This window comes from Somniosus microcephalus, unplaced genomic scaffold (assembly GCF_052327205.1).
Source record: "Somniosus microcephalus isolate GS21.2 unplaced genomic scaffold, FLI_Smic_1.0 scaffold890, whole genome shotgun sequence".
Classification (NCBI taxonomy): domain Eukaryota; kingdom Metazoa; phylum Chordata; class Chondrichthyes; order Squaliformes; family Somniosidae; genus Somniosus; species Somniosus microcephalus.
In genome coordinates, this window is record NW_028226077.1 from 36,474 (window position 1) to 50,774 (window position 14,301).

At 46.2% G+C, this 14,301-nt stretch overlaps 1 protein-coding gene across 1 annotated transcript in view; it reads right to left on the reverse strand.

The window, feature by feature from the left end:
- Positions 1-483: 483 nt before the first annotated feature.
- LOC147081004 (extracellular calcium-sensing receptor-like) overlaps positions 484-14,301 on the reverse strand; it is a 31,679-nt gene continuing 17,861 nt past the window's right edge. The window contains exons 2-5 of the mRNA XM_085980994.1: positions 10,594-11,397; positions 5,978-6,205; positions 5,153-5,276; positions 484-1,397 (exon numbers count right to left, since the gene is read on the reverse strand). Of these exons, the coding sequence (XP_085837120.1) occupies positions 484-1,397; positions 5,153-5,276; positions 5,978-6,205; positions 10,594-11,397 (2,070 nt within the window). The remainder of the gene's footprint in view (positions 1,398-5,152; positions 5,277-5,977; positions 6,206-10,593; positions 11,398-14,301) is intronic.

The following is a 14,301-nucleotide window of genomic DNA, read 5'->3' on the forward strand; positions in this document are numbered from 1 at the left end:
GGCCTCTATTTTTATTTTTTTTAAATTCTGGCTCCGACCTTCAACAATGTCGTCAGAGCTGCTGCTGAGTTGCAGGTAAGTTCGTTTCTTACTCGTCGCCAGTGTTAAGTCCATGAATGATTGAGACACGGACCAGCAGGAGTGAAAACAAACAGACCTTTACTGGTGGAAGTCAATAGCGAAACTAAACAGAGGCTCTCTAGCGCCTTTTATACAGGGGTGGTCACTGCCGGTACTGCAGTCTGAGACCAGTTATTCTCTTAAAGGTACATACACAACAGTAAAGAAACAAACAATGGCTCTAGATGAAGTGTGAAATGCGCTGGCAGAGTGAAAGACAGCATGCATTTTTTAAAAATTAAATTGAAGTGATGCCTTTCTGAGTGTTGCATCAAGATAGCCCAAAAAACTGCAACTAGTCGATTGATACAAAGCATTGGACAGTTAGCATGACATTTGCGAGCTACATTTTCTGGAGAGCGCTCAGTGTTTTTTTGCGTGCGATCTCTTCATTAAGTATTTCTTGGTGTTTTTTTCCGGTTGAAACAAGATGATGTAACACTTGGGGGCAAAAATGCAGAAAAGCAGACTGAAGCTGGAGGCCAGAATCGCAAACACTTCCACGGCCACCGTGTACTTGCCAGGGGAGCTGACGTAAGCCGGGACGAAGGTTATCCAGACGGCGCAGAATATCAGCATGCTGAAGGTTATAAAAGTCGCCTCGTTGAAGTTGTCGGGTAGTTTCCGAGCTAAAAATGCGAGTGCACAGCACAGACACGCGAGGGCGCCGATATAACTGAACACACAACAAAAGCACACCAAGGACCCAATGTTACATTCCAGTATAATGATGGCCTTGTAGTACTTAGTGCTTCTCACAGGGAAAGGAGGGGAAGTGGTGAGCCAGATCATGCATATGATCGTTTGGACAGACGTGAGGGCGAAAACATTCAACCTCTGGTGCATAGGACTGAACCACTTGATCATTTTACGGTTGGGGAGTCTGGTTTTGAAAGCCATCAACACAACAATTGTCTTCCCCAGAATGCAGGAGAGACAGAGGACGAAGGTAATGCTGAACACGGTGTGGCGTAACATGCAGGACCAGACCGAGGGCCGGTCAACAAAGGTCAGAGAGCAGAGGAAGCAAAGGGTGAGTGCAAAAAGCAGCAGGAAGCTTAACTCTGAATTATTGGCTTTGACAAGAGGAGTCCCTTTGTGCTTATGAAAGATAAGAGCTGTGGCCACTGTTAAACAGGCTCCAATCACTGCAAGCGTCACAAGGGAAGTTCCCATTTCATCGTCAAAAGAAAGGAATTCGATTCTCTTTGGCACACATTGGGTCTTCAGCCGATTGGACCAGGATTCTGGTGGGCACTTTGAGCAAGATACTGAATCTAAAAGAGAAAGCAATATAATTGTTGGTATTTCAAAGTCATACATGCAAAGTGCTTCTTAAGACTGTTAAAGGGCACCGTGTCAGGCTCCCCGAATGGCTGAGCTGGTTAGTGCAGTGACTGACCCGCCTACCTTGACCAGCAAGATCCCATGTTTGGTCCCCCAGACTGTGCTGCTCTAAGCGGAGGGAGCCTGACAGGTGTTGCATTTAGGGCCTGTGCCCCTGGATTAGGGAGGGAGGCAGGCCAAGAGCTGGCATTTATAAAGTGCATTCACCAGAGTCCCAAAGAGCTTCACATGCAATGAATTCTTTTTGAAGGCCAGTCACTGTTGTCATGCAAGCAAGAGATACAGGGGGGATGTGAGGAAAAACTTTTTTACACAGCGAGTGGTGAGGACCTGGAACTCGCTGCCGATGGAAGTGGTGGAAGCGGAGACACTCAATGTTTTCAAGGGGAGACTGGATAGGCACTTGAGGGAAATAAACTTGCGGGGCTACGGGGATAGAGCGGGGGAATGGGACTAACTGGATTGCTCTACAGAGAGCCGGCATGGACTCGATGGGCTGAATGGCCTCCTTCTGTGCCGTATGACTCTATGGGCAGGATTTTCATTGAGGAGTCGGGTAGGAGGCGGGTCTGCAACTTTCGGGGTTGTAATCTCGCCTCCATCGAGTTCTAGCCAACCCACGCAATTTTGACTTCATTGACCTTGTTGAGCTCGCCCAGCAGGCTCAGCAGGCCAATTAAGGGCCACCCGGCAACAGGTGACGTCACAGATTGAAATTTCATCATTCAAGACCTTTTGACAGATGAAATGTCAGCGTTTCACAGCTGTTTGAAGCTGTCAAACACTGACAATCTGTACTCCAAGTTAATTCCCTTCCTCTCAGGATGATTTAGAGAACTCTCCGGAACAGAAAGCTGAATGCTGCAATTTTTGACAGATCGCGGCCATTCTGCTTTCTGTGCCGATGAGATGAGGGACTCCCGAGACCTGAAGGAAGGAAGGCTGTAAAGGTAAATAAAGGTATGTAAAACTTATTTAAACACTTTACACACACCAAACACACTTACCTTTGCAATCATGCACCCATCACTCACCTGAACACCGGACATCTCGACCCCTCCAAGCCCTTCATCCCGACGGCCCGCCTCCTCTAACTTGACGTGGTTTGAAGCCGTCGGGAATCCCACACTTCAACCTTAAAAATAGGGATTAGGCTAAAAACTGCCTGTTAACTACCTGTTAACAGGCAGTTAATTGGCACTAATCCCCTTCCCGCCGTGGGGAGGTGGGTCCCAGTGCGGGTCGGGTACCCGCCTCCTTTGAAACTGGCATGGAGGCGGGTTGGGTGCGGGATGGGTTCGTGCCCCCCCGATTTCGGGATTTTAACCCCCCACACGCCTCCAATCCCGCCTCCACGGCCCAATGAAAATCCTGCCCTATGACTAAGTAAAACAGCCATGTTGTACACAGCAAACTCCCAAACGCAATAATAAGCTGAATGTGGAACGAGAGGAGGAAACCAGTTTGGATTCTTGCTCCTGATTGCTATTCTACTGCAAGTGGATGTTGGAGGATGGAATCCGGCTTGACTGTGATCCCTCTTGTCCCCCTCCCTCTATCATTGAATAATCTGCCAATATGCCCATAGAACCAAGCCTTAGCAAGACTTTAATGTCTTCAGTAGGGAAGGGGAGAAAATTAATGATCAGAGGCAAAATACACATCTATATTCATTTGAAAAATTCATTCAAGGCAAATGGGCATCGCTGGCAAGGCCAGCATTTATTGCCCATCCCTAATTGCCCTTGAGTGGCTCACTAGGCCATTTCAGAGAGCAGTTAAGAGTCAACTACATTGCTGGGTCGGGGGTCATATATAGATGGGTAAGGATGGCAGATTTCCTTCCCTAAATGACATTAGTGAAATAGATGGGTTTTTCCCCAATAGTTTCATGGTCACCATTACCGATACTAGCCTTTTATTCCACATTTATTTAATTAACTGAATTTAAATTCCCCAGCTGTCATGTTGGGATGTGAACTCTTGTCGCTCAATTACTAGTCCAGTAACATTACCACTATGCCACCTATTATATTGCTGATCGCACCGTCAGCACACTGTATCCACACACACACATCTAAAGTGATTTACCGGAATGGTACCAGGCATGAGGGAATTCAGTGATGTGGCGAGACTAGAGAAGCTGGGATTGTCCTCCTTAGAGCAAAGAATCTTTAAGGGGAAATTTAATAGAGGTGTTCAAAATTATGAGGAGTTATGAGAGAGTAGAGAGGGAGAAACTGTTTCCACTGGCAGGAGGGTCGGTAACCAGAGGACATGGATTTAAGATAATTGGCAAAAGAACCACGGGGTTCGGGGGGGGGGTTTGGGAGTGAGGGGTTCGGGGGGGGTTCGGGAGTGGGGGTTTGGGGGGGGGGATGAGGAGAAATTTGTTTATGCATTGAGTTGTTGTGATCTGGAATGCGCTGCCTGAAAGGGCGGTGGAGGCAGATTCAGCAGTAACTTTCAAAAGTGAATTGGATAAATACTTGAAAAGGGGAAAACTTGCAGGGCTCCGGGGAAAGAGCGGGACTAATTGGATAGTTTTCAAAGAGCTGGTAAAGTCACGATGGGCCGAATGGCTTCCGTCTGTACTGTATATTCGCAAACATTTAGCACATTGCTGATCTTACCAACATTGGAGTGCATGTCCACAGATCCCTGAAGGCAGCAGGATAGGTAGATAAGGTGGTTATGAAAGCATATGGGATACTTGCCTTTATTAGCCGAGGCATAGAATATAAAAGCAGGGAGGTTATGCTAGAACTGTATGAAACACTAGTTAGGTCGCAGCTAGAATACTGCGTACAGTTCTGGTCACCACATTACAGGAAAGATGTGATTGCACTAGAAAGGGTGCAGAGGAGATTTATGAGGATGTTGCCAGGAGTAGAGAATTTTAGCCCTGAGGAAAGATTGGATAGACTGGGGTTGTTTTCTTTGGAACAGAGGAGGCTGAGGGGAGATTTATTTGAGGTGTATGAAATTATGAGGGGCCTAGATAGAGTGGATAGGAAGGACCTATTTCCCTGAGCAGAGAGGTCAATAACCAGGGGCATAGATTTAAAGTAATTGGTCAGAGGTTTAGAGGGGAGTTGAGGTGAATTCTTTTCACCCAGAGGGTGGTGGGGGTCTGGAACTCATTGCCTGAAAGGGTGGTAGAGGCAGAAACTCTCATTGCATTTAAAAAGTACTTGGATATGCACTTGAAGTGCCGTAAACTACAGGGCTACGGACCAAGAGCTGGAGAGTGGGATTAGGCTGGATAGCTCTTTCTTGGCCGGCACAGAAACGATGGGCCGAATGGCCTCCTTCTGTGCCGTAAACTTCGATCATGCTGTGATTCTATCAGCACACGGTATGCACACACCTGTCACATTGCTGATCTCACCATCAGCACACGGTATGCACACACCTGTCACATTGCTGATCTCACCATCAGCACACGGTATGCACACACCTGTCACATTGCTGATCTCACCATCAGCACACGGTATTCACACACCTGTCACATTGCTGATCTCACCATCAGCACACGGTATGCACACACCTGTCACATTGCTGATCTCACCATCAGCACACGGTATTCACACACCTGTCACATTGCTGATCTCACCATCAGCACACGGTATGCACACACCTGTCACATTGCTGATCTCACCATCAGCACACGGTATGCACACACCTGTCACATTGCTGATCTCACCATCAGCACACGGTATGCAGGTAAAACAACACACAGGCTTTTCTTTTTTGACTGTTTTCCATGTGCCAGGGAGACAACTGTCAGAACAAACTCCACGGGGTACCTGGGATAAAAGATATAGTACTTTGCTCAATCCAGCGACCTCTAAAAGATGAAATCACTTAATATCACAACATTTGATTATCTTGTACCAGGCTGTATTACAACAGGCAATAAGTGCTCTCTACAGCAGGTGATCAAAGTAAGGCATGTCTTTGATATCTTTAGGTTTCATTTAATACAATTACCAATGAATAAAACTCTAGTTGCAATTAAAGTGGTAAAATTAGAATCAACATTTTGAAAAGAAGATGTGACCCCAAAACCTTTTTAAAAATTCATTCACGGGATGTGGGCGTCGCTGGCAGGGCCAGCATTTATTGCCCACCCCCAGTTGCCCATTGAGAAGGTGGTGGTGAGCTGCCTTCTTGAACCGCTGCAGTCCGTGTGGTGAAGGTGCTCCCACAGTGCTGTTAGGAAGGGAGTTCTAGGATTTTGACCCAGCGACGATGAAGGAACGTCGATATATTTCCAAGTCAGGATGGTGTGTGACTTGGAGGGGAACGTGGAGGTGATGGCGCTGCCATCCACCTACTGCCCTTGTCCTTCTAGGTGGCGGAGTTTCTGTGTTAATATATCCATTAAATTTGTAGAGGAAGAGATTTCATATGAACCCATTATGTGATGATACCCTAGGACCCTACAATTTAATTCCAAGACCACTGTGTACAATCTGGAGTTAGCACGTTTTTAAGATGAACTTACCTCCTTTTTCCCATCTATCCAAATAACATTCTCTTTGTTTATGTATAACCTTTTCTCAAAAGCTAGAAGTCCATCATAATGTCCAACTGTCACAACATGAGCAACACCTTCAGAATTCATCTGCCAGTTAACCAATTCATATAATGGGACTGTATCTAAGTTTAGATCGAAGTATATACTTTCTCCATTCTTAGCTGTAAAATTCACGACATACATATGATGAAGTAGCTTGAATAAAGGAGGAAAAAGAGAAAATTACTTACAAGTCATTGGTGAGGTTATAATTTGCAACGCAACTTGTTGAGTAACCTTAAATCAAAATTAGAAGCCATTTTATAACCTTCTCCCCAATCAAAACATACAAAAAGATCTTTCAGGAAATTGGAAAGCTGGATATAAATGAGTACTTTTTCAGTTTTTTAAACATAATTCAGGGTCTTTCTGCAGAGTGGAAGGTTTGTTCTGGGCGACATTGTGAGCTTGGCAGAAGATTTTGACCAACATCATAAACGCTTCTATAAAGAGCGATCAGAGGTGATCTACTCACTGTGCTTACAATGCCATTGACACACAGCAAGTAGGTGAACCCCTCCCTCCTATCTATGAATTATATCAAAGGTTTCAGCAAGGCAAAAAACAAAAATACAAATTGTTGGCAAAAGAGCCAGAGGGGAGATGAGGAGAAATGTCTTTTACACAGCGAGTTGCTATGACCTGGGATGCGCTGCCTGAAAGGCTGGTGGAAGTAGGCTCAATAGAAGCTTTGAAAAGGGAGCTGGATAAATACTTGTAAAGGAAAAGTATGCAGGGCTGTGGGGAAAGGGGTGGGACTAATTGGAGAGCTCTTTCAAAGAGCCAGCATAGGCACAATGGGCCGAATGACCTCTTTCTGTACTGTAAGATTCTATAACTCTATGAAATTCTGGAAATCAGAAATCTAAGCAGAAAATGCTGGAAATACACAGCAGGTTTGTCATTAATTGTAAGAGGAGAGAGAGATTAACCTTTCAGGTGTGGACCTTGCATCACAACTCAAAGAAACATTTTTATCCTGAACTACTTCAAGCCCATGACATCCTGTACCCATTGCTGTGCTTGTTACAGTCCTGGGTTAAATGTTACATTATACGCTGGGGGAGGGTGAGAATTGTTAGAGTCATAGAGTTATACAGCACAGAAAGAGGCCCTTCGGCCCATCATGTCTGCGCCGGCCATCAAGCCCTGTCTATTCTAATCCCATTTTCCAGCACTTGGTCCGTAGCCTTGCATGCTATGGTGTTTCAAGTGCTCATCTAAATGCTTCTTGAATGTTGTGAGGGTTCCTGCCTCTACCACCCTTTCAGGCAGTGAGTTCCAGATTCCAACCACCCTCTGGGTGAAAAAGTTTTTCCTCAAATCTCCTCTAAACCTCCTGCCCCTTACCTTGAATCTATGCCCCCTGGTTATTGACCTCACTACTAAGGGGAAAAGTTCCTTTCTGTCTACCCTATCTATGCCCCTCATAATTATGTACACCTCAATCAGGTCCCCCCTCAGCCTTCTCTGCTCTAAGGAAAACAACCCCAGCCTGTCTAGTCTCTCTTCATAGCTGAAGCGCTCCAGCCCAGGTAACATCCTGGTGAATCTCCTCTGCACCCTCTCCAATGCAATCACATCCTTCCTATAGTGTGGTGACCAGAACTGCAGACAGAATTCCAGCTGTGGTCTAACTAGCATTTTGTACAGCTCCATCATAAACTCCCTGCTCTTATATTCTATGCCTCGGCTAATGAAGGCAAGTATCCCATAAGCCTTTTTAACCACCTTATCTACCTGTCCTGCTGCCTTCGGGGATCTATGTACATGCACACCAAGATCTCTCTGATCTTCTGTCCTTCCTAGGGTCCTACCATTTATTGTGTATTCCCTTGCCTTGTTAGTCCACCCAAAATGCATCACCTCACACTTTTCAGGATTAAATTCCATTTGCCACTGTTCTGCCCATCTGACCAACCCATCTACAGTCCTGTAGCCTGAGGCTCCCCTCCTTGCTATTTACCACTCCACCAATTTTCGTGTCATCTGCGAACTTACTGATCATACCTCCTACATTCATATCTAAATCATTAATGTACACTACAAACAGCAAGGGACCCAGCACCGATCCCTGCGTTACACCACTGGACACAGGCTTCCAGTCACAAAAACAACCTTCGACCATCACCCTCTGCCTCCTGCCACTAAGCCAATTTTGTATCCAATGTGCCAAATTGCCCTGGATCCCATGGGCTCTTAGCTTCTTGACCAGTCTCCCATGTGGGAGTTTCTCAAAAGCCTTACTGAAGTCCATGTAAACCACATCCACTGCACTACCCTCATCCACACACCTAGTCACCCCCTCAAAAAATTCAATCAAATTGGTTAGATATGATCTCCCCCTGACAAAGCCATGCTATCCTTGATTAATCCTTGCCTCTCCAAGTGGAGACTATTTCTGTCCCTCAGAATTTTTTCCAATAATTTCCCTACCACTGATGTTAGGCTCACTGGCCTGTAATTCCCTGGTTTATCCCTACTACCCTTCTTGAATAACGGTACTATGTTAGCTGTCCTCCAGTCCTCTGGCACCTCCCCTGTGGCCAGAGAGGTTCTGAAAATTTGTGTCAGAGCCCCTGCAATCTCCTCCCTTGCCTCACACAGCAGCCTGGGACATCTCGTCTGGGCCTGGGGATTTATCCACTTTTAAGCCCGCTAAAACCGCTAGTACCTCCTCCCTGTCAATATTAATTTGTTCAAGTATATCACAATCCCCCTGCCTGATTTCTATGCCTGCATTGTCCTTCTCCATAGTGAACACAGATGCAAAATATTCATTTAAAACCTCACCCACATCTTCTGGTTCTACACACAGATTGCCACTTGGATCCCTAATGGGCCCTACTCTTTCCCTAGTTATCCTCTTACCTTTAATATACTTATAAAACACCTTGGGATTTTCCTTTATTTTGTCCGCCAGTGTTTTTTCATGCCCCCTCTTCGCTCTCCTAATTTCTTTTTTAAGTACCCCCCTGCACTTTCTATACTCCTCTAGGGCTTCCACTGTTTTTAGTCCTTTGTATCTGCCAAAAGCCTCCCTTTTTTTCCTAATCCATTCTTGTATATCTGTTCTGCTTGACATGTCTACCAACATCTAAAATGGATTTGTGAAGATTTGCTTTGTGGGTTGTTTCTAGTGATGACCATCCAAGGATGCATTGACATTGCAGCTACCAATCTGAGACCGGTAACTGCACCTCTAGTGCCAGGCTCATGTCTGGGTGGAAGTGCAGCAGTTTTGCCCTTCAGAGGCTGCTGTGCGTGCCTCTCTTGCAACATACCAACATACAAGATTGACAGACAGGAGAAGACCAGCTGGTCCATCAAGCCTGCCCCACACAAGGCAGCAGCTAAAAATGTATGGGCTCGAACTTCCACCCGGTCACCCACCCCAACTTTGGCGCAAGATCGGCGGAACCCCAGAGAACCGGCACAAACGGTGATTTACACCGCTTAGCTGAGATTTCGGCTGATTTTCTGCCGAGAGAGCGGGAGAAACCCCACTGAAATTGGCGGATTACATGTTTAGAATGGGAGGGGATGATCCCTGCTCTCCATCCATTTAAAGTGCGGTTAGATTGGTTGATTGAATATGCCGGGGGTCCAACGGTTCCCCGAACCTTCTTGTAAACCAGGTGTGACACCCCACTGGATTTACACTCTTATCAGGTATTGAAGCGAAATAATGGGAAATTGCCCCCGACCAAAGATTCTCACTCCACCTATCCAAAGACAGACTCCTGATTTACAATGCCAGCTTAGCAACAACAACAGCTTGTTTTTATACAGCACCTTTAACATAGTAAAACGTCCCAAGGTGCTTCACAGGAGCAAAATTTGACATTGAGACACATAAGAAAGAAAGACTTGCATTTATATAGCATCTTTCATGACCACCGGACGTCTCAAAGCGCTTTACAGCCAATGAAGCACTTTTGGAGTGTGGTCACTGTTGTAAGGAGATATTAGGACAGGTGACCAAAAGCTTGGTCAAAGAGGTAGGTTTTAAGGAGCGTCTTAAAGGAGGAGATGGAGGCAGAGAGGCGGAGAGGTTTAGGGAGGGAATTCCAGAGCTTAGGGCTCAGGCAGCTGAAGGCACGGCCGGCAATGGTGGAACGTTTCAAATCAGGGATGGTCAAAAGGCCAGGATTGGAGGAGCGCAGAGATCTCGGAGGGGGTTGTGGGGCTGGAGGAGATTACAGAGATTGGGAGTGGTGAAGCCATGGAGGGATTTGAAAACAAGCATGGGTCAGGGTATGGGGCCAAGTCTCTTGGCACGGGTATCAAACTGGGTGTCTTAATGCAACCTATGAAGTTGCAATGTGAATCGAGAGTCAGGATCAGACCTACATTAAAACTTTAGCCTGAATCCAATGGTTTAGCATCCACATGATAGCTATGGGTATGTATACAGTCTAAAAAAAATTATGAGACAGATAACATTTTCAGAAAGGCGTGGGACCAGAATTTTCACCCGAGAAAGTGAACTTTCTAAAATATAAGCAGATTTCCAGGAAATCTAGAAAATTAAAACGTCCCACCTCCCAAAGGTCAAGTTGCGTATAGGTAAAGTTTGTTTTTGACAGCATGTTGTTGAGCGAGTGAGCGATTGCATACACCGCTTTGTAGACGTTGTAAGCGATCCTCAGCTGCGATGTATCGGTGTACTGATTATCAACTTCTTCCAACTTTTCATCTCCAGTGCAGAGTTTGACCTGAGCATCGCTGTCGAGCTGTCTGTGGTTCTCCGGTTTTTGCAAGAGGCATTGAAATGTGGTTTCCCAAAACTCAGCCACGAAAACATTTCCAGGGTATTTCGATGGGTGAATTCCAAGAAGAAATTCCTTTAGCCCCGGCAGTATTGCCTTCGGGACGGCGAAGCCCAGTGTCCCAGCCAGGAATCTCGCCTCTTCTTTGGGGGAGAGGTTGGGCATTGTGATCCAAGACTCGCTCCCAATCCATTGGATTCCCGTCACGTTCTGGTGAACGAGTTCTTGCAACAGGACTGCCATATCCGCCTGAGCAACAAAGGCAACGATAATCTTCGTGGTGGCTTGCTTGATGATGTCGATGAGACTGAGTAGCTTCGCTTTGGAGTCTGTCTTGTGAACGGCCTCGGAGAAAGCGATGCAAATACCGAAGCTCTCCATACTTTTGAGGATCTCGTCCATAGCCAAGGCACCATAGGTGGAGTTGCTCCTCAGCGTCCCGATCCAATTCCATCCAAAGTATTTGACAAGCTGGGCTAAACCATCCACCTGGTGGTAGTCATTTGGAATCGTTCGGAAAAATGTAGGGAATTCGTACATGTTGTTGAGATAGTCATAAGCGGCGGAATAGCTGAACTAGGGAATTTAAAGGAAAAGTGATAGTTAGATATTCGGATTGCAAATTGGATTTTAAACCCTGACATACTTGCATGTCAAGGACAAGACAATTAGAAACACATCTAAACAATCTTCGTAAAACAAAGATGATACCATTAATTAAAACATCTCCACCGTCCACAAGGTTCAAGTCAGGAGTGTGATGGAATAGGGACCACTGGCCTGGGTGACTGCAGCCTCAACAACACTCAAGGAGCTTAACACCTCCAAGAACAGAGCAGTTTTCTGAGCAGTGCCCCTGCTACTGGACTCAATGGTTTGCAGTCAGGATGACGGTGAATCATCGACGACGAAGTCCAACACCGCCTTCAGTGTGCCAGTGCAGCCTTTGGTCGCCTGAGGAAGAGAGTGTTTGAAGACCAGGACCTCAAACCCGGCACTAAGCTCATGGTCTACAGGGCAGCAGTGATACCCGCCCTCCTGTATGCCTCAGAGACATGGACCATGTACAGCAGGCACCTCAAAGCACTGGAGAGGTACCACCAATGCTGCCTCCACAAGATCCTGCAAATCCATTGGCAGGATAGGCGCACCAATGTCAGTTTTCTTGCTCAGGCCAACATCCCCAGCATCGAAGCTCTGACCACGCTCGATCAGCTCCGATGGATGGGTCACATTGTCCACATGCCCGATACGAGACTCCCAAAACAAGCGCTCTACTCGGAGCTCCGGCAAGGCAAGAGAGCCCCAGGTGGGCAGAGGAAACGCTTCAAGGACACCCTCAAAGCCTCCTTGAAAAAGTGCAACATCCCCACCGACACCTGGGAATCCCTGGCCCAAGACCGCACAAAGTGGAGGAGAAGCATCCGGGAAGGCGCCGAACACCTCGAGTCTCTTCGCCGGGAGCAAGCGGAAGCCAAGCGCAAGGAGCGCACGTCAACCCAAGCACCCCACCCACCCGTCCCTTCAACCACTGTCTGCCCCACCTGTGACAGAGACTGTAGGTCCTGCATTGGACTAATCAGCCACCTGAGAACTCATTTTTAATGTGGAAGCAAGTCATCCTCAGTTCCGAGGGACTGCCGAAGAAGAAGAAGAGGAATTGGCAGCGAATTGCGGTGTAAGCGGAAATCCCAAAGTTGCGGTCTGTCATTCACAGCTCCGACACAGCTGTAGCCCCCTCCCCACCCACTCCCCTCCCCCCGGCACAGAGCCGGCAATCAGTGACATCAGGGAAACTGATGAAAACTTCAGCTCTTCCGCAGTAATTACGCTGTTAAATTCCCCACTAAAAGTTAGACCCGAAGGGACTCGGGTGTAACTGGGGTTTGAACAGCGTATTGACTGCTAAACAAATGTCAAGGTCCTGGCAAACTCATTTTAATTTTGTGCAGTGTGAAATTTATCCATTTTAATAAAAATTAAAATTTTCAAGAAACTTAAAAAAAATCTATTTTTTTGACAAGTTTGTTCATCTTTATTTCATGTTTGCCTGTGCCCCATGTGAGAGCCCCAGTCTTTGTTTTGCTCTCTCTAACATTTTTGAATAGTTAGAGCTTACTCATTTCCTAGTTTGCTGTCTGTGAGAATTCTGCCCTTTGATTGGCTGCTCAGACATATTGTTGATGTCACAATAGCTCGCACTAGGGAATCCCCATTAACTTCCGTTGATTTGAATTGAACGTCGGAAAACCCAAACTTCTCGACACAGAGCTCATGAGATCTTTGTGCAGATCTGACTTCGGGGCCAGTGGCGAAGGTCTTTGCTTTGCCACTGACCGCAAATTCTAGGCCAATATCCACTCCCTCCGCCATGGCGCACCATCTACAGGATGCACTGCTGCAACTCACCAAGGTTACTTGGGCAGGAGCTCTCCCCTCTACCACTGAGAGGGACAAGAGCAGCAACTTCATAGGAACACCATCACCTCCAAGTTCCCTTCTCACCCTGACTGGGACATATACCAGAATTTCTTCAAACCATAGAATTTCCAGTATTTATTAACGACTTAGATGATGGCATAGAAAGCCACATATCCAAATTTGCCGATGATACCAAGATAGGCGGCATTGTAGGCAGTGTAGATGAAAGCACAAAATTACAAAGGGATAGCGACAGATTAAGTGAATGGGCAAAACTGTGGCAAATGGATATCAATGTCGGCAAATGTGAGGTCATCCACTTTGGACCTAAAAAGTATAGAACAGGGTACTTTCTAAATGGTGAAAGGCTAAAAACAGTGGAGGTCCAAAAAGACTTGGGGGTCCAGTACATCGATCATTAAAATGTCATGAACAGATACAGAAAATAATCAAAAAGGCTAATGGAATGCTGGTCTTTATATCTAGAGGACTAGAATACAAGGGGGTAGAAGTTATGCTGTAGCTGTACAAAGCCCTGGTTAGACCACACCTGGAGCACTGTGAGCAGTTCTGGGCACCACAGCTTAGGAAGGATATATTGGCCTTGGAGGGAGTGCAGCGTAGGTTTACCAGAATGATACCCGGACTCCAAGGGTTAAATTACAAGGAGAGATTACACAAACTAGGGTTGTATTCCCTAGAATTTAGAAGGTTAAGGGGTGATCTGATCGAAGTTTTCAAGATATTAAAAGGAAGATATAGGGTAGAGAGAGAGAGAAACTATTTCCGCTGGTTGGGGATTCTAGGACTAGGGGGCATAGTCTAAAAATTAGAGCCAGACCTTTCAGGAGTGAAATTAGGAAACACTTCTACACACAAAGGGTGGTAGAAGTTTGGAACTCTCTTCCGCAAATGTTACAGAATCAGAGATTGATAGCTTTTTGTTAACCAAAGATATTAAGGGATATGGGCCAAAGGAGTTAGGTCGCAGATCAGCCATGATCTCATTGAATGGTGGAGCAGGCTTGAGGGGCTCAATGGTCTACTCCTGTTGCTATG